At 38.6% G+C, this 24,708-nt stretch overlaps 1 protein-coding gene across 6 annotated transcripts in view; it reads left to right on the plus strand.

The window, feature by feature from the left end:
- The window catches only part of HEPH (hephaestin), a 98,872-nt gene extending 81,813 nt beyond the window's left edge, over positions 1-17,059 (plus strand). For 2 of the 6 annotated variants that reach the window (XM_063601746.1, XM_008970018.4), the window contains exons 16-21: positions 4,635-4,741; positions 5,705-5,930; positions 8,439-8,578; positions 9,691-9,853; positions 13,161-13,205; positions 16,113-17,059. In XM_063601746.1, coding sequence (XP_063457816.1) covers positions 4,635-4,741; positions 5,705-5,930; positions 8,439-8,578; positions 9,691-9,853; positions 13,161-13,205; positions 16,113-16,342 — 911 coding nt within the window. In that variant the 3' untranslated portion in view covers positions 16,343-17,059. Of the gene's footprint in view, positions 1-4,634; positions 4,742-5,704; positions 5,931-8,438; positions 8,579-9,690; positions 9,854-13,160; positions 13,206-16,109 lie in introns of all 6 variants that reach the window. The other 4 variants (XM_008970017.4, XM_034949605.3, XM_034949606.3 and 1 more) reach the window with 3 other exon arrangements.
- Positions 17,060-24,708: the final 7,649 nt, after the last annotated feature.

Here is a 24,708-nt window from a genome sequence, read left to right on the forward strand (position 1 = left end):
TTACAGTATAATTGACTTTTTTGATGTACAGTTGTATGAATTTTAGCACATGTATAGATTAGTATAATCACCACAGCAATCAGGAATTAGAGCAGTTACTTTCTTGCTATCCCCGCCCTCTTTGAACCACTGATCTGGTCTCAATTCCTATTGTTACATCTTTCCTAGAAAAAATATGCATATATATGTATATATATTCTTTGATTTACATAAGTGATATCTACATATAAATGGAATATATTTATGTATATAAATGGAATAATGCAGTATGCAATACTTCAGGATTAACCTTTTTCACTCAGCATAATTCTCTGGAGATTCATCTAAGTTGTTGTATGTGTCAATAGTTTACTATTTGTTATTGCTGAGTAGTATTCCATGGTATGAATGTACCACATTTTGTACAACTTTTCACTGTTAAAGGGAATTTAGATTTTATCCAGTTATTAGCTCTTGTTAATAAAATTACTATGACTATCTGTATAGAGGCATTGATTGATTGAGGCAGAGTCTCGCTCTGTCACTTAGGCTGGAGTTTAGTGGCACAATCTTGGCTAACTGCAACCTCTGCCCCCCAGGTTCAAATGACTCTCATACATCAGCCTCCCGAGTAGCTGGGATTACAGGTGCCCACGACCACATTAAGCTAATTTTTGTAATTTTAGCAGAGATAGGTTTTGCCATGTTAGCCAGGCTGGTCTCAAACTCCTGACCTCAAGTGATCCACCCACCTTGGCCTCCCAGTGTGCTGGGATTACAGGTGCTGTGTAGAAGCTTTTGTGTGAACATCATTCACATTTCTCTTTGGTGGATACCTAGAACTAGGATTTCTGGATCATATAGTAAGGGGATATTTAACTTTATAAGGAACTGCCAAACTTTTTTCCAGAGTGTCTGAACCATTTTACATTCCCATCAGCAAAGTGTGAGTGATTCAGTTGTTCCACATCCTTGCCAGCATTTGGTGTTATCACTGATTTTTAAAGGCCATTGTGACAGGTATGTAATGATATCTCATTGTAATTTTGATTTGCGTTTTCCAAATGGCTAATAATGTTTAACATCTATCATATGTTTATTTGTCATTCTTATATCTTGTGTTGTGAAATGTCCGTTCAATTTGTTTTGCCTATTTTTAATTGGGCTGTTTTTATTTTGTTAAAATTTAAGAGTTCTTTATGTATTTTGGATACAAGAGTGAAGCCTTGACTACTATGGTCAGTCCAGGGCTCTCTGAGAAAATTATATTTAGGCTGATATTTGAATGTAGCATAGAAATCAGCCATATTAAGAAAGTTACAGGACAGCTTCAACTGCAAGTGTAAATACCTTGAGACAGGAATGATCTCAATGTATTTAAGGAATAATAAGAAGACAGTGTGGCTGTAGCATACTGAGAATGATGAAGAATAATAAGAAATGAGTTTGTAGATATAAAGAATGATAAGTAAGATCATGTAGAGTCTCGCAAGCCATGGTAGGGAATTTTTGTTTAGTTTTACTCACAGTGAGGAGCTGTTGCAGAGATGTGGCATGGTTTACTTTGTATTTTAAAAGATTACATTTGTTGTTATGTGAAGCATATGTTATGAGAGGAACAAGAGAGGTGGCTATTGTAGTTTTTCAGGTGCCAGAAGATAATAGCACAGACTATGGTGATAGCAGTGGAGATGGGTAGAAGTGGATAATATGAGATATACTTTTCAGGTAGATCCCTCAGAATTTTGATGATGGATATGAGATGTGAGGAGTGATAATAATCAAAGATAACTCTTGTGTTTTTGGCTTACATAACTGGTGGCACTGTCTATTGAGATAAGGAAGACTGAAGAGGAGAAGGTTTGGGGGAAAATCAAATATTTATTTTTAATATGTTGAGTCTGAGATAAAAATTAGACAAATGGAGGTGCCAAGAATGCAGTTGAATAAGTCTTGAACTCGATGGAGAGGTTGGAGAGAAGTTCATGTAAACAGAACAACATGACAAAAGATGCAGAGCTGTGAAAGTATGAGGTATGCCCAGAGGTGAGCATGTAGTTAGGTTCGACCAGTATATATTTTGCAGAACTAGAAAGAGTAAGAGATATGGCTGAAAAGGCAGGCCAGGGCTGAGTTAGAGAGTGCTTAGCTGATGGGGAAATTTTTGAAATTTATTATTTGAATATTAGGGAGCCATTACAGGCCTTTGATAAAAGGTATGACATGAACAAAGAGAGATTTTGGAAAGATTAATATGGCATAGCCAAAACAATGTTAAAAAAGAAGAACAAAGTTGGAGAACTCATACTTACTGGTTTCTAAACTTACTACAAAGCATAGAATTCAAGATTGTGTGGCATTGGCATAAGGATAGACAGATAGATCAATAGAATAGAATTGAAGATCCAGAAATAAACCCTCTCATTTTTGGTCAATTGATTTTCAACAAAGGCGCCAAGACCTTTCAATGGAAAAAAAATAGTCTTTTCAATAAATTGTGCTGAGGCAATTGGATATCCACATGCAAAACTATGAAATTGGACCTCTAACTCACAACATACAGAAAAATCAACTCAAAATGGGTCAAAGACCTAAATATAAAAGCTAAAGCTATAAAACTTTTAGAAGAAAACAAAGGAGCAAACCTTCATAACCATGGATTAGGCAATGGTTTCTTATATACAACACTAAAAGCACAAGTGAACAAATAAATTGAAATACCTTAAAATTTAAAATATGCTTTAAAGGACACCATAAAAAAGTGAAAAGACAATGCACAGGATGTGAAACAATTTGACAATCATATATCTGATAAGGGACTTGTATCCAGAATCCATAAGGAACTATTGCTTGATGTCATTGTTATTTGACAATGCTATTATCAAAAAACCCATAACCCAATTTAAAATGGGCAAAGGATTTGAATAAACATTGCTCCCAAGAAGATGTTAAAATGGATATTAAGCACAAGAGAAGATGCTCAACATGGTTAACCATCAGAGAAATGGAAATCAAAACTATAGTGAGATAACACTTTTCACATGCTAGGATAACTAAAATAAAAGATTTTTAAAAGCAGACAATAACTAATTTTCATGCAGATGTTGAGAAATTGGAACCCTAATATGTTGCTGGTGAGAATGCAAAATGGTGCACGTGCTTTGGAAAGCAGTTTGGCAATTCTTTAAGTGGTTAAACATAGCATTACCATATAACTCAGGAATAAATGAAAACATATATCCACATAAAAACTTGTACACAAATGCTGATAGCAGCACTATTCATAATAACTAAAAAGTGGAAATGACCCAAATGTTCATCAACTGAAGAATGAATGAATAAAATATGGTGTATCTATTCAATGGACTATTATTTGGCAATAAACACAACTAAGTATTGATATGTGCTACAAAGTGGGTGGACAATGAAAACATATTAAATAAAAAAATTCAGTCACAAAATAAAATGTATGATATAATTCAATATCTATGGAATGCCCCTAATGGACAAGTCTATAGAGACAGAAAGTAGAATATTGATTACCTTGGGTGGGGTGGGGCAGGAATGGATGGGTGGATTAGGGGATGAGGGCAGTACAGGAGTTTTTTTGGTGGTAATGAAATGGAAAATGAATCGTGGTGGTTACAAAGTTCTGGTAATATACTAAAAACATTGAATTGAACATTTTAAAAGGGTGAATTGTATGGCATGCAAATTACATCTCAATAAAGTTGTTAGAAAAGATTAATATAGCATTATTTGGAAGATGAATTGGAGGGGGCAAGGCTGGAGGCAGAGAAACATGTTAGGAGGCTTTGTAATGGTTGAGTTAAGAAAACAAGGGTCTAAACTAGGGCAAGAGTAATGATAATTGAAAGGAGAAGAGGATGGTTCTAAAATATAGGGTAGAGGTATAATCAATAAGACCTGCCATTTGGTTAGATGTTGAATTACGAAAGTGAAGAAGTAAAGATTAAAGTTTTGAGTCTGAGTAAGTAAAAGAGTGATAATGTTATTTCTAGATAGACACTGAGAGCACAGATTGGGAAACGGTGGTTTTTCAAAGGAGGGAGGTGAGTTCATACAATCTGTTTTCCTGGTGCTGTCAGGACAATCTTTAAAAGATATTCAGCATCTAATTGAATATTTGGAGTTGGAGCTTAGTAACAAGGGGAGTCTGGCTGGAACTAAGTATTTAAGAGTCATCGATGCACAGATCATAGTTGAGGTCAGAAAGGTGACTAAAGGTTCCAAGGAGAGAGTATGGAAAGAGAGAAGAGAACTGAGACAGAACTTTGTGCAAACAACTGCATTTAGGATATAGCAGCTGGAAAAAATAAACCAAAGCAGAGCACCCCACCCCACCCCCGCCCCGCAAAGAAAAAGATGATATTAAAAGCAGAGAAAAAAAAGTAGCAAGGCTGCCTTACTAGAGGATTGGACCTGGGCCTCTGAGGATAGGAAAAGTAGAAAAGAAAGGTTGAGGGTGTCCCAGGAGGGAGAAGAGCAAGGTCACAAAAATAAAATGATGGAGGAATGATGAAGAAAGATCTTAAAGAAGATGGGATTCACCCACCACTGCCTCTTGGGGAGACCTGGGAGTTGAGAGAAATTTCTGACCCGGTGCAACTGGAGGTTCCTTGTTACACTTCTAGGTGAGGTGCTCACTTATCAGTGGAACATCCCAGAGAGGTCTGGCCCTGGGCCCAATGACTCTGCTTGTGTTTCCTGGATCTATTATTCTGCAGTGGATCCCATCAAGGTAAATACAAGATTGGCTACCTGGAGGTGGGTCAAACTTCCTGGCAAAAAGAAGCTATTAACCAGGTGTAGTAAGAAGCTTACTCCTGAGATTCTAGAGCCTAGAATTTGGGGAACATTCTTCAAAAGCTGGACTTATTTTAATAGACAGGAGGAGGGACGAAGGGAATGGGTAGCACCAGATATTTGTCATGAAGATTTTCTTCCTTATCTTTTCATTTTGGATCCTATAAAGCAACATGTTCTCATTATAAAAAAAACAAACACACAAACAAACAAAAAACACAAAAGAAACCTGGGATTGGTTGTACAGAGATTGAGGTTCTAGTCCCAAATTTGGTTATAGCATGCTTTTAGAGTGACCTTAAATAAGTCATTCTGCCTCTGTTTTCTCATCTGGAAAATGGATTTATCGATCTAGCCATCCATCTACAGCCAGCCATTAGTAATCATTTATTGAGTGCCTACCACATTTTAGGCATTTTACTTGGTGCTTTGGATGATATAAATTTAAGATACATTTCCCACCTTCAAAGAGTATGGTCTAGTTGAGCAAGAGGGAACCTGGAGAAGGCATCACAATGGGAGGTGCATGTACTCTCGGCCTTAAAAGCTGAGTCACATTATGCCATCAGATAAGGGATATGATGATGGGGAGGGCATTGCAGGCAGAGGAAACAGCACAAAAAAGACACTAGGTTGTAAAAATGCTTGGTAGGCTAAGAGATCAATAAATAATTTAGCCTAGATAAAGCATAGGTCAGATAGTGCATCTTAACTGAGTCCCAAGATAATTGTTAGAATGAATTCAAATAACATAGTGGGGTAATTATAAATGTAAGATATCATGAGGAAATGCTAAGAGGCACAGTGGGCTTGTATGAGAAGCTGGCTCCCTGCGGAGTACTGCTACCCAGAAACAACTCCATCTCTTTCTCTCTCTCCCACTTCCTCCCTTCCTCAGGACATGTATAGTGGCCTGGTGGGGCCCTTGGCTATCTGCCAAAAGGGCATCCTGGAGCCCCATGGAGGACGGAGTGACATGGACCGGGAATTTGCATTGTTGTTCTTGATTTTTGATGAAAATAAGTCTTGGTATTTGGAGGAAAATGTGGCAACCCATGGGTCCCAGGATCCAGGCAGTATTAACCTACAGGATGAAACTTTCTTGGAGAGCAATAAAATGCATGGTCAGTAGTAAAAAACCTACTCTTGTTCCAAAGCAGTCCCTACTGGTTACATGGGGATATTTAATAGCCCTATTGCTACCTAAGGGAACATAATCCCAGAGAGGACACGAACATGGGAAGGTGAAATGGGGATGAGTTAGAAGAAGCATTTCCTATTATTGTACATTTACATATACAAAGGCAGATATGTGGTCCAGGTTAGATTGGGTGCCCAGAAAGCAGGAAGTTGACTCTGTAAATTGCCATGGCGATACCAGAAAATTTTAACATATTAGAGAAGGCAAAATGGACATGTATGACCTTCAATGTACTTGTCAAGCTGGCTGCTTAGTGCCCCTCTATTTTAAAACCCTGAGTTTAGTCTGCCAATATCATCTTATTTATTTACCACTCTAAATTTGGGATCTGTTTTCTCAATGGATTCCAATACAGCCAGATGAAAGCTTGTATTTTAGTCTCTTTTTAAAAGAGTTTCAATTTATAGATGGAAGAATTGAAGAGATCCTCAGTGAGAAGCATACTGGATTTATGTCAGATACAAGGAAGAACTTTTTGGTACTTGAATGGATTTTGGAGAGAAATTGTGCATCAAAGCCTTCCTTTGTTTGAGAGATCTGTGTAGCTTTTCAAAAACAAGAGAAGGAGGGGAGAGCATAAGTGCAGTAGAATGAAGTGATCTCTCACTATTCCTTCTAGCCCAAGATTTCTTTGATCTGAGAATAAGGAGCATCTTTGATAGTGATTCTAATGGAACTAAAAAGTCGTATATTATTATCCCACAGATTTTAGCTATTTCACCTTGATGGAGTGATGAATGATTCACATTAGAACAGATGATTCACAGACTTCACAAGGCAGACATTTTAGCGCCTGTCAAATCAGAGAAATGGTCCAGGATAAAAAGGGAAAGAGGACACAGTTAGGTCCTGTTAATGCAGGGGTTTGGCTAATGCTTACTTTCTTCTGTTTGTTTATGTGTCTATCCACACTCTTGAGGTATAAGTCTACCTATCTATCGATCGAGCAGGTATTTATTAAGCAGTTTCTGAGTGCTAGCCCTGGAGATATTTGCACCTGAGGGGTAAATAAATAACATCCCTCTCTTCCTTTTCAGGTTCCTGAACCAACTGAGAAAGAGAGATGCTTAAGATCAAATGTGAACCTTATTACTAAGAAGGCTAATTGAAAAACTGATTTCAGTTCTACAACTAAATGGGCTTACTAACACTTCTCTGGCAACACATAGACATTTCCACCTTGTCATTGACATAGATGGGCAGCAATACTCACCTCTTTGGCAGAGGGAGAATCATACCCCACAGTGAAATAATGAATCGGCTATTGCCCATTTCTGTGGCCTGATTGATGAGGGAGAGAAAAGATCAATAAGAGGCTGAGTTGATCATGTTTAGTTTCCTCTCTGAAATCCACAATTTGGTAGAGGTAGACATAGAGACAGATTATAAATGATTGCTTCCTCTCTTGGGTGATAAAGTGGAAATTATCTTCTCTCTGTAAGAACATGAGAAGTGGGGGAAAATTGTCCAGGGAAAAGTCCTGGAAGTGTGAATTATTGTAACAATGAGTAGTTTGATGTCCTTGGAGCATAGGATGTGGCCTGGGAAGAGACCCATGCATTAATATCATTATTAATTCCATGCATTAATATCATTATTAATTCTATGCATTAATGTTATTAATTCCATGAATGTGGCAGGTCTTTTTTTTAACATTTATTGTAGGCTCAGCTGTCTACTGGGTGTTCTGAAAAAATACAAGGAAGCTATAGTAATGCAGTGTATACATACATTCTTTCCTGCATATTAGGAACCTATAGTCTAATTGGGGATGTAAGCTTTCACGCATGAAAAGACAGGTAAATGTAGAAGACAATTTCTTATGAGTTTCAGTGAGTCATGCAGACAGTACTGGAGGAGTTCACAGGTGGAAGGGGATGCAGGGAATGAGAGGTATGGAGAGGAACTAGGAGATCAGGAAAGTCTTTCTGGGGGAGTGAAGATTTGACTGGGCTTTAAAAAATGGGTAAAAGAAGGCAGGATTTCTAGTAGGGAATCTTAGAAACACAAGGACACAAAGAACATGCATGGACCATTTGAGGGATGGTGAAGAAATCACCCCAACTGGAATAAATGTGTTGGGTAGTGGGAGATGAGTCTAGGAAGGTGGTTTGGAGTTATATTTTGAAGGATCTTGTTGGGTGAAGTAAGGATCCATGGACTTGCTCTTTGGAGCAGGAGAGAGTAATTAAAATATTTTAAGCAGCAGAATGATGTCATCAGATTCAGTCACTTAGAGAGATAATTTTGATAATATCAATGTAAGAAGATACCTTGAAGAGGGACAGATGGAAAAAAGATGAGACAAATTAGAAGCCCATTGCTATCTTTGGTAAAAAAGATTAGGCCTAGGATAGTGGAAATGGGAAGTCCAAAGGAGAGATGTAAGAAGCTTTTTCTTTTCTTTTCTTTTCTTTTTTTTTTTTGACAGCAATCAATGGGAAACTCTATGCCAACCTTAGGGGTCTTACCATGTACCAAGGAGAACGAGTGGCCTGGTACATGCTGGCCATGGGCCAAGATGTGGATCTACACACCATCCACTTTCATGCAGAGAGCTTCCTCTATCGGGTGAGCTGGAAAGTGGGCTGAGTCCCTCAAGGATGATTAGAACAGTGGTTTAACAGCAATTGAGAAAAAAGGTAACAGTGTGGAACAGGTAACAATTAGTTAAAAGAGCAGAGGTCTAGTACATGGAGCACTGAGCTGGAAATTCTAGTCTGGCTGTATATCCTAGACTCAATAACTTCCCGCTAGGCCCTAGCTTTCCCTTCTGATGTGGAAGACAAAAAAAGGCCCATTTATCAGTAAGGAGACTGAAGGAATCAATATCAAGTCTCAGTCAAGGACTTGAGACTCAATGAGCAGTGATTTTTAAGAACAAGGGATTTCAGAGTGGCATCTCAGAATTGCTGAAAGTCCTTAATCTATTATAAGAAGAGCTTCAACTTAGGGGGTACATGGAACAATATGTAGATTTTGAAAACAGTTTAGTCTTAGGTAAAGGAGGAAGAGTTGGGGGCATTGATACAGACTTCGAGATTTAGAAGTGCTGAAAAAGACAATGGCAAAGATAACTTTATTTGAATCAATTTCTAAAGGAAATATATGCCTCATTCATAGGGGTCAAAGCTTAAGCCAAATTCCCCATATTTTAGCCTGCTGAAAATTATAAAGATACTTGTTTTGAACCTTCTAAAGTAACCTAGAAATTCTTTTACTTTGGGACATTTTAAGAGGAGAAAGTCACCTCTGTTGTTTTAGTTTCGATGGGTGGGTTCATTGGAGATATGAATAAAGTGGACTTTTTTTTTTTTGAGATGGAGTCTCACTCTGTCATCCAGGCTGGAGTGCAGTGGTGTGATCTCAGCTCACTGCAAGCTACGGCTCCTGGGTTCACACCATTCTTCTGCCTCAGCCTCCCGAGTAGCTGGGACTACAAGCGCCTGCTACCATGCCCGGCATTTTTTTTTTTTTTTTTTTTTTTTTTTAGTAGAGACGGGGTTTCACCATGTTAGCCAGGATGGTCTTGATAAAGTGGACTTTTAAAACCACTCACTGGTCTAGGAACCTTGAAGTCTCAGCTCCCTAATGTGGACATCACAATTTTTTGGTTCCTGAAAGCTCTAAGATGATTTTTATACCCTTCACTTCCTCTCCCTCATTCCCAATCTCTCTTGCAGAATGGCGAGAACTACCGGGCAGATGTGGTGGATCTGTTCCCAGGGACTTTTGAGGTTGTGGAGATGGTGGCCAGCAACCCTGGGACATGGCTGATGCACTGCCATGTGACTGACCATGTCCATGCTGGCATGGAGACCCTCTTCACTGTTTTTTCTCGAACAGGTAAGTCCTAACTTCCCCAAAATGATCATCTTCTAACACTTTATCTAGCCTATAGGAAGCAGGTAATACCAAAAAGCCTCTTGATTGTCTCCTTCTGATCCCACAGTAAGCAGGTCTTAAGGCAGAGCATAGCCTCCCTCTAGGTATTGCCCCAACCAGTATTTCTAATCCTCCATTGCACCTGTCCCTCCATTGCCCCAACTGATATTTCTAATCCCCTGACACCTGTCCCTCTCCGAATTACTTCAAAACCTGTTGAGCTCACATGAGTTGACCCAGCCTGAAACCGGTTTGGCTCTATGCATTGAAGCCTAGTGAAGGCCTGCTTCTTTTGAAATAAATTTAACTTATATACAAATGTATTACTTGACTTCATTAGAGTAACTGATTATTTCAAGGAATATTGCTGATTAGTCTTTTTAAAAAGAGAATAGAAATAATTCTAATAGTCACCCATTAAGTTGATTTGTTCTATGGGGTTGTGAAAGGCAATTCTTTCCTTTTTTCTTTTTTTTTTCTTAGAGTCAAGGTTCTTAGACTCAAGCAGTCCTCCCACATCAGCCTCCCAAGTAGCTGGGACTGCAGGAATGTGCCACCACATAAGGCTAATTTTTATACTTTTTGTAGAGAAGGGGGTCTACCTATGTTGCACAGGCTGGTTCTAAACTCTTGGCCTCCTTCTGCAGCAGCAATCCTCCTGCCTTGGTCTCCCAAAGTGCTGGGATTGCAGGCATAAGACACTGAACCTGGCCTAGTTTTTATTTTTTAGGCAGGGTTTTGCCTAGGCTGGTTTCAAATTTCTGGGCTCAAACCATCCTTCTACATCAGCCTCCCAAATCGCTGGGATTACAGGAATGAGCCACCACATCTAGCAAGACAGTTCTTTTTGGTTTTTGAATATCTTCATCTAAGGCTAGAAAGAGAGATTGTCCTTCAGTTACAGCTTATCTGAGTTACTACCAAGGGTGGAAACAACTTTTTCTTTATATTTTATATGGAGAGGGAGCAGCTGGGACAATTTCTTTACCAGCCACTCTTTGTTCCTCACCAAAAAATGTAGATGGGTAGGCTGTGTTGGCTTTTGTGTCTTTGAGTAATTAAAGGGTCAAATGTCTTACTTCTTAAGGTTCTTGACCTGAGTCCAGTCCCCAACACTATTTGCCTTCCAAGAAGCCCTGTAGAGCCTTTTGGGACCCATACAAATCGAGGCTGTGTTTTTTTTTTTTTTTTTTCTATGCTTTTAAAGAATATATAGCCACCATTTAAACAAAAATGGTTTTCTGGGGTTGTCAATCATTGGCATTCTATCAATAAGAATAGTGAAGGGGAAAATGTCTTTGAATATTCATACAGACATAGCAAATGTGGGTAGAGAATACAACTCTTCTGTTTACCCTCAGAGAGGGAGATGAATGATTGCACATTATGACTTCCTATATAATTTAAAATATTTATTCTCTATCAACTAATACTGCTAGAATGCAGCTTCCACTTAACTACTCAGGAGCTATTCCCTAGCACCCAGATTTACAGAAACTTCTTTGTTGTGTTGTAAGTACATAGAACAAAAGTCAAGTGATCAATTGATACATCATCAGGGTGATATAGATCCAAGACAACAGGTTTTCTCTATATGTAGCAATGGGTTATCCCAAATATGAACCATCCAATATATGAGACCATTTCAATACATATTGCCAGGGTACTTCCATGAGGAAGGATAGCTCATATCTCTCTATGACAATGAGCCAGCCCATAAATCTTTTCTATTTGCCCTTTTGTTTTTTTATAACCCGCTGTGGCCTAATTTCATATTGTTTCAACTCCATGTGTGTTAACAGGCCAACAGGAAGGAAGAGTTGAAAAGACAGAGGGAAAAGACTAATTTTTGGAACAAGGTTTCTGATAAGGCAGCAGGGAATGAGAATCAGAGCTAACATGAAAGATTAGTGCAAGAGTGGAGGAAAATCATCTTTCTACTCTAAGAAGAAAGAAGACAGAAAATATAAGGATCAATGTGTAGGTTTGACCAGGGGGTTTGACAGACTGACAGATAATTTCAGCCTATGGTCTTTCTCTTCTCTCTGATGGAGCAAATAGAGTCATCTGCTGAGAATGAAAGGCAGGTGATAGGGTACAGGGCTTGAGAAAAGTGGATGAAAGTTTGAAATAGCCACTCTGGGGGATGGGAAATAAATAATTATCACCAGCCAGCATTGAGGGCTTAGTTGAAATTGGACACAAAGGATAATAATCTTTACAATTGTGTGATTTTCTCTAACAGCAATTAAGCATACCAGACAAAATACAGGGTAATTACAGTTACTGGAGTTTTGGTAGATTATTGCAACACTCTTGGTAGATTAGTAGTTGAAGTGATAGACCTTGGAGTCTCACTTGGTCAGGAATGGAAGAAAAGACAGGATGAAGCTACTAGGTTGAGGAAAAAAACTGAAGGTTTTGAAAGCTAGAGGTCTCATGGCAGGGGAGGATAACAGGTTTTTGAAATAAAGTGTATTAGAGCACTGAAAGGATGGGAGGTTGTTGTTAGATTTTAGATTTCTGAGATGTAACAATTCTTGATAACAAGGTTAATGTGACCATGGGAGTGGTTGGTAGAATTGGAGTAGACATCAAAGTTATTGGAGTTAAAAGGGCTAGAAACTGTGAGGCTTGAGTATTTGATGGGTCAGCACCCATGGTTGGAATTGAGGGAGAGGAAGACTGAGCCAGGTACTAAAGACTTCCATAAATGAAGAGAACTGCTAGCTAACAATAACAAGAAACGATTGTAGTTCTAGCCAAATAATATGAGCCTCAAAAGAGATATATTTTTACAAAAAGAGGAGGAACAATGATCTCAAAGAAGTATTGAGAGGATGTAAATGAAGTATGGTCCTCAGAGAAGAACTCAGCTTTATTAAATCAAGGAGAGGAAGAAGTGTTCTGAGAAGATGTTGAATGTGTAGAGAAGTATGTTTCACAAGGAGCAGGGATTTCCTGAAGGAAGTGTGGCAAATGGTTGGAAATAGAGCAATAATGGGGATAGAGGAAGTGCCAAGAAATATTTAAATAATAGCAGAGGGGTGATTTACACCTGTTCTCTTGCCCATATTTCATGTCACTGTTCAAAATCAAATCAACATACCAATATTGACTTTGACTATAAAGTAGTAAATTCTGCCTTTATTTTGCTTACTTTATCACAGAGAAATTTCTGCAACCAATGTTGACTTTTCATAGGGGGCCTATGGATTGGTAGGAAGAACAACAAGGCTAACCTCTTGTCTTTTTTCCCCCCAACCAGAACACTTAAGCCCTCTCACCATCATCACCAAAGAGACTGAAAAAGGTACGTAAAATGATGCACAGACTGGGTACTTATATGTAGTGTGTCTGTGTATGAGGTTGGGTGAAGTACCTTTAGGGTATGGGACTTATGTGACTGAGAGTTAGAATACATCAGCAGAAAGTATCCTGAGACTTCTGCGAGACTTCAGAAGCCAAAGAACCAATGTTTAGCTTCCCTCAGCAGGTTTATTCTCTCTGGCTTCCACCCCAAACCTCCTGAGTTGGGGAAAACAGCCTCCTCCCCATTTAAAGGCTGCTGTCTTAGCCTCTCATCTAATGTGTGAGGGGGGAAGTAAATTCTAGATACTAGTCGAAAACCAAATACTGCATGTTCTCACTTATAAGTGGGAGTTAAGCTATGAATATGCAAAGGTATACAGAATGGCATAATGGACATTGGAGACTCAGAAGCAAGGAGAGTAGAAGGGCAGTGAGGAATAAAAAACTACCTATTAAGTACAACGTACACTACTTGGGTGATGGGTGCCCTAAAATCCCAGACTTTACCTCTACACAATTCATCCATGTAACCAAAAACCACTTGTACTCCTGAAGCTGTTGAAATATATATATAAATATATAATATATATATATTAAATATATATATTATATATATATATTTAATATATATATATATTAAATCTAGGTCCTGCTGGGTTGGACATGGAAAAGTTATAGCACAAATATGAATCCCCCCTAGGGACAGTATGAGACTAGTTCAAACACCATATATTCTTCAACGGCTGTTTTTATTCTTGCCTCTTTCCCTTTCATCTATGGAATACCAAGGAGTTAAACCTTTGGAACCAGCCATTTCTGACCTTGAATACTGTAGAGATTATTTTTCTGTGCAGCCCAGGTCCAAATAGTGTTGTTATTCTCCACCTCATTTGTCTCTGGACTAGGAAAGATCCAGAAAGGTATGAGAGCTAAAAGGAACATTAGAGATAATTAGTAGTTTAGTCTGAGGTTTTACAGCTGTTTGGAGAAGTCTTAATGATCTGCCTAAGTATCTCATGAACTGTTAACCAGGGGACCAGGATATGTCCTGGAGGGGATGGGGAAAGGTAAGGTGTGATTGTGTGGGTGGGCTTTCAGGCCATGTCTCTTTCAACCTGAGCAACTAAATTATTTTATATATATATAATATATATATATATTTTTATATATATTTTAAATATTTAAATATTTTATATATTTAAATATATATATTTTTAACTATTTAAATATTTTATATATTTAAATATATATATTTTTAAATATTTAAATATTTTATATATTTATATATATATTTTTAAATATTTAAATATTTTATATATTTAAATATATATTTTTTTAATATTTAAATATTTTATATATTTTAAATATTATATATATATTTGTGTTCACACATACTTTGTGTGTATATTTGTATATATACATACATATTTTGTGTACATATATACATTCCTCATAAGCTCTCATTTGTTAAAAAGTTTCCACACTGGGGAAAAAAGCCTTTGAAACGGTTGTTCTAATAAAACTCAATAATTTTCTACATGAGAAGCTGAGAAATTGAAAATGATTTGTTCAATGTCACAGAAGGAGTATGTGGTAGAATGTAAACTCAGAACCAGAAAGTTTTGAGCTTCTATTTGAACTCATTATATTCTGTCTTCTCTCAGTTGTGTTAGAACATTAATTCAACCAGTTATACAATCATCAAACAAGTGTCAGGTACCAGGGATATCAAAATAAGTAAGACATAGCCGCTATTTTTCAGCGTCTATAAATGGAATGAGGCACAGAAATAATAATGCTGGATGCTGTGTGCTGTACAAAAAGGGCAAGCAATAATATCAGTTAACATTTATTGAGTACTTCCTGTCTGCTAGGTGCTATACTAGATATAAGTATTAATTCACTTAAATTTTACAATATGCCTCTGTGTTAGGTATGGTTGTTATTCTGATTTTATAAAAGAGGAAACTGAGGTTTAGATGGGAAGTGAGGGATTAGGTCTCTTGGCCCAAGGTCACACAATAAGTAAATTGTGGGGGTACAAGGTACAGGCGCTTGGAAAACATAGAGGAAAGAACAATTGTCTAATGAAATCAAAGAAAACTTTGCAGAGACATGTAAAATTTAAGGTAGGGCTAGAAAGATAAGGAGTAAAGTGTGTTCAGACAAAGGGATTAGCATGAGCAAAGTCTTAGAAGCCTGAAAGGGGATCACTTTTTATGAGGAGGAAAGAATGTGTTGCTATGGCTGCAAACTAGTAGATAGGACTAGAAGGATAGATTAGAGCCTGATACTGAGAGTTGGAATGTCTGGTTTAAAAGTCTGAGCTTTTCTCTGTAGGCTAATTGGGAATCATCAAAAGTGTGTATGCCAAGAACTAACAATCAGCTATTTCTCTTGGAAAGGTCTATGTGACATCAGCGTTAACATGACCCAAAGAGGTAAGACTGGACAGCCTAGTAGCAGGTTCTTGTCATGGTTTAATTGTCAAAATTGCTATTGATAAGCTGGATGACTGAGTCAAATTTCTTTCTGAAGTTTCCCTTGTTGCCTCCAATTCTACCCTCTGAAACCATACAGAACAAGTCAAATTCATCTTTTTTTATATCACAGTCCTTTAGATATTTGAGAAAATGTATCAAGGGCCTTCCCAATCTGAGTCTTAGCTCTTTCCATGAATGGACTGGGGCCTCAGTGATTCTCAAGGACCCTTATAGCTGTTACATCATGTTTTCTTGACTCTCTAACCTCTAAATCTGTCTTCATCAGCTGGTTTTGTGAAGGATAAGGACAGGTCTCCTGTCCTATTTGGATTGACTTGTTTTTTTCAAGTGATGACTATAGATAGTTACCTTTTAGAGTACTCCCCATTCCAGGATGCCCATTTTTTTTTTCTCCATTTCAGCAGTGCCCCCCAGAGACATTGAAGAAGGCAATGTGAAGATGCTGGGCATGCAGATCCCCATAAAGAATGTTGAGATGCTGGCCTCTGTTTTGGTTGCCATTAGTGTCACCCTTCTGCTCGTTGTTCTGGCTCTTGGTGGAGTGGTTTGGTACCAACATCGACAGAGAAAGCTACGACGCAATAGGAGGTCCATCCTGGATGACAGCTTCAAGCTTCTGTCTTTCAAACAGTAACATCTGGAGCCTGGAGATATCCTCAGGAAGCACATCTGTAGTGCACTCCCAGCAGGCCATGGACTAGTCACTAACCCAACACTCAAAGGGGCATGGGTGGTGGAGAAGCAGAAGGAGGAATCAAGCTTATCTGGATATTTCTTTCTTTATTTATTTTACATGGAAATAATATGATTTCACTTTTTCTTTAGTTTCTTTGCTCTACGTGGGCACCTGGCACTAAGGGAGTACCTTATTATCCTACATCGCAAATTTCAACAGCTACATTATATTTCCTTCTGACACTTGGAAGGTATTGAAATTTCTAGAAATGTATCCTTCTCACAAAGTAGAGACCAAGAGAAAAACTCATTGATTGGGTTTCTACTTCTTTCAAGAACTCAGGAAATTTCACTTTGAACTGAGGCCAAGTGAGCTGTTAAGATAACCCACACTTAAACTAAAGGCTAAGAATATAGGCTTGATGGGAAATTGAAGGTAGGCTGAGTATTGGGAATCCAAATTGAATTTTGATTCTCCTTGGCAGTGAACTACTTTGAAGAAGTGGTCAATGGGTTGTTGCTGCCATGAGCATGTACAACCTCTGGAGCTAGAAGCTCCTCAGGAAAGCCAGTTCTCCAAGTTCTTAAACTGTGGCACTGAAAGGAATGTTGAGTTACCTCTTCATGTTTTAGACAGCAAACCCTATCCATTAAAATACTTGTTAGAACACTGAAAGACTGAATTTGGTGATTTTTGACAGTCTCTGTGGCTTCTGTCACTGTGATTGAAACAGAAAATACTTAGGGGGTGAGTGAGTATAGTATGTATTTGTCTAGCCTTTGTAGAACCTACAAGTTTTTGTTTTAGAGACGAGGAAGCTGTTCCAGAGGAAGCATCAAAGAGTGCTGGGTACCACCCTAGAAAAGGAGCTGTCGCATAAATGACAAAAATTTTCTGAGTGTCAAGAAAATTTGCCGGAGGGAAATAGAAGTCTGAGACGAGACTCAAACCTGTCCAGTGGGCCAGGGGAAGTAGGACCATATCTTATGGGGCCTTTTTGGCAGTGGTGGTGTGAAAGGTCTAGCTGCAACTTTGGGGGCTTCCTTATAGGATGGAGTCATTCTTTCTGGTATTTTACAGCAATATTCCTTTGTTACATGCAAATTTGAGCCAAATATTGGTTAGAGAGCACAGATAAGTGATAAATTTTAGATTGGGTAAGATGGCCCACCCCACTGCAATATCCATAATATTGTACCACATGGCAAGTGGAGAACAGAAGAGGTATCAAGGAGAGAAAAGATGATAACTATGTACTGTTTTACACTTTAAAAAGCATTTTAATTCTTGATTGCATTTGGATTACCTCAGGGCAAGTCATTTTACATTTGAGTAATGTTATCCATTTATACATTTGAGTGAACAAAAGCTTATGGACATTAAGTAACTTCATCCAAGATCCCTCAGCTAGAAGTTGAGCAGGGATTCATGTATTCATCTGTTTGACTCCAAATGCCTATTTCATCCTCATATATCATGGAAACATCCACTAATCTCCATCCACCTTACCCATATTGATTCCAACTTTTCTGTCTGTCCAGCAATCTGTCTGTCTAGGTAGCAATCTCTTGAAGATAAAATGTAGAAACCCACAGAGCTGGTGGAGGAGAAAACACAATCCAGAGGCTATGATTCCTCTTGTTTTTCCATGGTCAATGGGTTTCTGGAGAGCTTTACTGAGAATCTCAGAAATACAGTGTGGGTGGAAGGGGGATTTAGATGGCTAGTTATCCAAGAGTTAGTGTTTAGGCCATTGCAGAATCAATGATTTAACAGCAGCAGAACTGTTTTGGCCTGCAGTTAACATGAATGTTAATGAAGACCAAGTACATGCTAGGAATTCCAGTCAATTAATGGTTATAATTTACATGCAACTAGGAGGTTCTTAGCTTGGTCTCAGTTATAACTCTAAGAGACTAGGAGAGGTAGATAAGATGGAATGCATTTCTTCTTATTTTGTAATCCTGCTCCAGGTCAAGGAATAGAAACTCAGAGCCCATGTATTTAAGAAAGAAATGTATTTTTGTGGTAAGTTTGCTCCAAGTAGGGATACAAGTATCTATTTTTGACAATCAAGTGACTGCCATCTATTCAGTTGCTCAAGCTGGAAATTATCAGTGTCAACACATCAGTGAGTCTCGGTTTTACCTCCAAAATGTATTTATCCTATTCATTTGTTTCTAGCTCCATTGCTATTCGTTTCCATCTCCATTGCTACCACCTAAGTTTAAAACACAACCATCTGACCCAAAGCAATCTATAGATTCAGTACAATCCCTATCAAAATACTAATGACATTCCTCACAGAAATTAAAAAAAAATCCTAAAATTCATACAGAACCACAAAAGACACAGAATACCCACAGATATCCTGAGGAAAAAGAAAACTGGGGGAATTACATTACCTGATTTCAAATTATACTGCAGAGTTATAGTAACAAAAACAGCACAGTACTGGAATAAAAGTAGTCACATAGACCATTGGAAAAGAATAGAGAACTCAGAAATAAATCCACACACCTACGGTGAACTCATTTTCAACAAAGGTGCCAAGAACACACACTGGGAAAAAGAAAGTCTCTTCAATAAATGGTGCTGGGGAAACTGGATATCCCTATGTGGAAGAATGAAACTAGTTCCACTATCACTCGCCATATACAAAAATCAAATGAAAATGGATTAAATACTTAAATTTAAGACAAGAAAAAATTAGGGAACACCTCCAGGACATTGGTCTGGGCAGAAATACCTCAAGGAATACCCCACAAGCACAGGCAACCAAAGCCAAAATGGACAAATGAGATCACATCAAGTTAAAAAGCCACTGCAAAGCAAAGGAAATAATCAACAAAGTGAAGAGACACCAAACAGAACGGGAGAAAATATTTGCAAACTACCCATCTGACAAGGGATTAATAACTAGAATATATAAGGAGCTCAAACAAATCTACAGGAAAAAATCTAGTAATCTAATCAAAAATTGGCAAAATATTTGAATAGACATGCCTCAAAAGAAGACATACAAATGGCAAACAGTCATATGAAAAGGTGCTCAACATCATCAATCATCAGAGAAATGCAAATCAAAACTACAATGAGATATCATCTCACCCCAGTTAAAATGTCTTATATCCAAAGATAAGCAATAACATGCTGGCAAGGATGTGGAGAAAAGGGAACCCTCACAAACTGTTGGTAGGAATGTAAATTAGTACAACCATTATAGAGAACAGTTTGGACGTTACAAAAAAAAAAATTAGGGAGTGGCCAAGACGGCTGACTAGAAGCAGCTAGTGTGTATGGCTCTATCTCTCATGGAGAGGAAGGGAAGGGGTGAGTACATATGGTACTTTAAACTGAAATATCCAGGTACTCACATTGGGACTAATCAAGTAAACCACTTGACCCATGGAGAATGAAGAAAAGCAAGACAGAACAGTGGCTCACCTGCGGGCAACACAGAGCCAGGCGAACCACGGTACCATGGTTCTCCCAAGTATCTTTACAGCCCTTAGGTCAGGAGATCACCTGGTGAAGCCACTCCACTGCAGCCTTCAGTCTGAACATGCAGGGCTATGTGGAGTCTTGGCAGGGCATCTGCTCAGGTATGATTGGAGACCCTGGAGCCTTAGCTATTTGGGTTTTTTGGCAAAAATAGCTGTAACTTGGGCAAAGTGGGAGGTTAGACCCCCATACATACCCATAGGAAAGAGGCTAAATTTACAAGGCTGAGCAGCAACAGCCTGCAGTCCCAACTTCCATGGCACATGGCACGTCACAAGATAAGATCCACTGGCTTGGAATTTCAGCCAGCCTCCAGTAACTGCATTGCACCCCCTAAGAAGGAGGTCCTGGGAGGAGGGGTGGACTGCCATCTTTGCTGTTTGGGTGCCTTAGTCATTCCAGCCTTCAGGCTTTGTAGAGTCCAAGCTGATGGGTGGCAGAAGGGATCCCTCAACACAGCCCAGCTGCTCTACCAAAACATGGCCAGACTGCTACTTTAATCAGGTGCCTGATCTCATTTCTCCTCACTGGGTGGGAACTTCCAACTGGGGCCTCCAACCATTGCTGTTGGCATTCTACAGCAAACAGAGATTTGTAACCTCCCTGGGATGGAGCTCTCAGAGGGAGGGGTGGGCCACTATCCTTTCTGTCTGGGCGACATATCCTTTCCAGCCTTCAGGCTTCAGAGTGTCTGAGGCAACTGGTGCGCTGAAGCAGATTCCCAGCACAGCACAGCTGCTCTACCAATACGTGGCCAGACTGCTTTTTAAAGTGGGTCACGGATCCTGTTCCAACTCACTGGGTGGGAACCCCCAACTGGGATCTTCAGCCACCTCCTACAGGTGTGTTTGTACCAGCAACTGGCCCATATCTCCCTGACGCAGAGCTCCCAGAGGGAGGAACAGACTGCCATCTTTGCTGTTTTACAGCCTTCACTGGTGATACCAGGTACTGGAAAATCTGAGGTAACTCAGGGCTGGAGCAGTTTCCAAGCATACTGCAGCAGCCCTGTGGGAAAGTGGCCAGAGTGTTACATAACTGCCTGTTCCCATTTCTCCTCACCAGATAGGTCCTCCAGACCTGGGATTCCAGCCACTTCCTGACAGAGCTACTGAGCCAGTAACAACTCAGCAACTCTCTGGACAGAGCCTCCAGGAGCAACTGAAAGCCTTTCTGCCACTGCCTCTGCAGTGGAATTGCTTTTGTCACTTACAGACTGATGAAGGAACAAAGACTCTAAGTGCCCTATCCACACCTCCAACAAGCTGCAGTGGACCCAAGGAGAGGAGGCAAGTCTGTCCCCCATGAGTCCCCCACACACAGCTACTGCTCATGACCAGAGAACCCCTAGCTTGGGCCCACAGCACAGGCGTCCCATACTGGGCTGATTGCACTGAGCTATTGCTGACCTGCATCTTTCTGAGAAGTATGGGATTATGTAAAAAAGCCAAATCTACAAATTATTGGCATCCTTAAAAGGGAGGGGGAGATAGCAAACAACTTGGAAAACATATTTCAGAATATCATCCATGAAAACTTTACCAACCTTGCTAGAGATGCCAACAGTCAAATTCAGAAAATACGGAGAACTGCAAGATTCTACACAAGATTATTTCCAGGACACTTAATTGTCAGAAATTCTAAGGTTGAAATGAAAGAAAGAATGTTAAAGTCAGGAGAAATGGGCAGGTCACCTACAAAGGGAACCCTATCAGGCTAACAGAGGACCTGCTAGCTGAAACCCTACAAGCCGGAAGTCATTTGGGGCCTACATTCAACATTCTTAAAGAAAAAAATATCTTCAGCCAAGAATTTCACATCCAGCCAAACTAAGCTTCCTAAGTGAAGGAGAAACAATGTCCTTTTCAGACAAGCAAATCTTGAGGGAATTTATTACCTCTAGACCTGTCTTACAAGAGATCTTGAAAGGAGCACTAAATATAGAAAGGAAAGACTGATACAAGCTAATACAAAAACACACTCAAACACACAGAGCAGTGTTAATGTATAGCAACTGCACACACAAGGCAACATAATAACCAGCTAACAACACAATGGCGGGATCAAATCCACACATATCAATGCTAATCTTTCATGTAAATGGTCAAAATGCCTCACTTAAAAGGCACAGAGTGGCAAGCTGGATAAAGAAGCAAGACTCTATGGTATGCTGTCTTCAAGAGATCCATCTAACACGTGAGGACACTCATAGGCTCAAAATAAAGGGATGGAGGAAAATATACCAAGCAAGTGGAAAAAAAAAAAGAGCAAGTGTTGCAATCCTTAATTCAGACAAAGGAGATTTCAAACCAACAAGAATAATAAAAAAAAAAAGGCAAAGAAGGGCATTACATAATGGTAAAGGGTCCAATTCAATAACAAGAAGTAACTATCCTAAATATATATGCACTCAACACATAAGCATGCAGATTCATAAAGAAAGTTCTTAGAGACCTTCAAAGAGACATAGATCCCCACACAATAATACTGAGAGGTTTCAACACTCCACTGACAGTGTTAGATCATGAGGTAAAAAACAAAGATATTCAGGATCTAAACTCAACATTGGACCAAATGGATCTGATAGACCTTTACAGAACCCTCCATCCCAAGCAACAGAATACACATTCTTCTCATCACCACATGGCACATACTCTAAAATCAACCACAAAATTAGACATAAAGCAATTATCAGCAAATATAAAAAAAATCAAATTCATACCAAACACAGTCTCAAACCACAACACAATAACAATAGAAGTCAACACTATGAAAGTTTCTCAAAACCATGAAATTAAATGGAAATTAAACAACATGCTCCTGAATGATTTTGGGGTACATAATGAAATAAAGGCAGAAATCAAGAAGATCTTTTAAAATAATGAGATAAAACATACCACAATCACTGAGACACAGCTAAGGCAGTGTTAAGAGGGAAATTCAGAGCATTAAATATCCACACCAAAAGTTAGATCTCAAGAATGTAACCTCAAAACTGCACAAGCAAGAACAAATAAACCCCAAAGCTAGCAGAAGATGAGAAACAATAACAAAAAATTAGAGCTGAACTGAACAAAATCAAGACACAAAAAGCCATCCAAAAGATCAATGAATCCAGGAGTTGTTTTTTGAAAAAATTAATAAAACAGGACACTAGCTAGAATAATAATAAAACAGAGAAGATCCAAACAAACACAGAAATGATAAAGGGAATGTTACTATTGATTGCACTGAAATAAAAGCAACACTCAAAAACTACTACAAAAACATCTACGCACACAAACTAGAAAACCTAGAAGAGATGGATAAATTTCTGGATACTTACATCCTCACAAAACTGAGCCAGGAAAAAACTGATTCCCTGAACAGATTAATCTTGAGCTCCAAAATTGAATCAGTAATGAATAGTCTACCCACCAAAAAAAAAAAAAAAAGCCTGAAACCTGACAGATTCACAGCCAAATTCTGCAAAAACGATGGTATCATTTCTACAAAAACTATTTCTAAAAATTGAGAAGAAGGGACACTTCCCAAACTCATTTTATGAGAGCAGTATCATTTTGATAACAAAACCTGACTGAGACAAAAAAAAAATTTCAGGCCAATATTCTTGATGATCATCAATGCAAATATTGTCAACAAAATACTTGCAAACCAAATTCAGCATCACATCACAAAGCCAATCCACATGATCAAGTAGGCTTCATCCCAGGATGTAAGATTGGTTCAACATAAGCAAATCAATAAATGTGATTCATCACATAAACAGAACTGAAGACAAAAACCACATGATTATGTCAATAGATGCTGAAAAGGCTTTTGATAAATCTCAATACCCTTTCATATTAAAAACTCTCAATAAATTAGGTATTGAAGGAACATATCTCAAAGTAATAAAAGCCATCTTTGACAAATGCGCTGCCAGTATTACAGCAAATAGGCAAAAGCTGGAAATATTTTCCCTTAAAACCAGCATAAGATATGGATGCGCTCTCTCACCACTTCTATTCAACATAGTGGAAGCCGAAGCCAGAGCAGTCGGGCAAGGGAATAAAATAAAGGGCATCCATATTGGAAGAGAGAAAGTCAAAGTGTATCTATTTGCAGATGACATGATTCTGTATCTAGAAAATCTCATAGTCTCAGCCCAAAAGCTCCTCCAGCTGATTAACAACTTTAGCAAAGTTGCAGGATACAAAATTAATGTACAAAAATTACTAGCATTCCTATACACCAGCAACAGCCAAACCAAGAGCCAAATCGGAAAAACAATCTTATTCACAATTGCCACAAAAAGAATGAAATACCTAGGAATACAGCTGACCAGGGAGGTGAAAGTCCTCTACAATGAGAATTACAAAACACTGATCAATGAAATCAGAGAAGACACAAACAAATGGAAAAAAAAATCCCATGCTCATGAATAGGAAGAGTAAATAAATAAATATTATTAAAATGGTCATAGTTCCCAAAGCAATTTACAGATTTAATGCTGTTTCTATGAAACTACCATAGACATTATTTACATAACTAGAAAAAAACTGTTTTGAAATTCATATGAAACCAAAAAAGAGCCTAAATAGCCAAGGCAGTTCTAAGCAAAAAGAACAAAGCTGGAGGCCTCATGTTACTCTACTTCAAACTATACTACAAGGCTGCAGTAACCAAAACAGCATGGTACTGGTATAAAAACAGGAACAGAAATCAATATAACAGAATAGTGAGCCCAGAAATAAGGTCACACATCTATGACCATCTAATCTTCAACAAAGCTTACAAAAACAAGCAATGGGGAAACGACTCCCTATTCAATAAATGGT

Source organism: Pan paniscus, chromosome X (genome assembly GCF_029289425.2).
Source record: "Pan paniscus chromosome X, NHGRI_mPanPan1-v2.0_pri, whole genome shotgun sequence".
In the NCBI taxonomy this organism is placed as follows: Eukaryota; Metazoa; Chordata; class Mammalia; order Primates; family Hominidae; genus Pan; species Pan paniscus.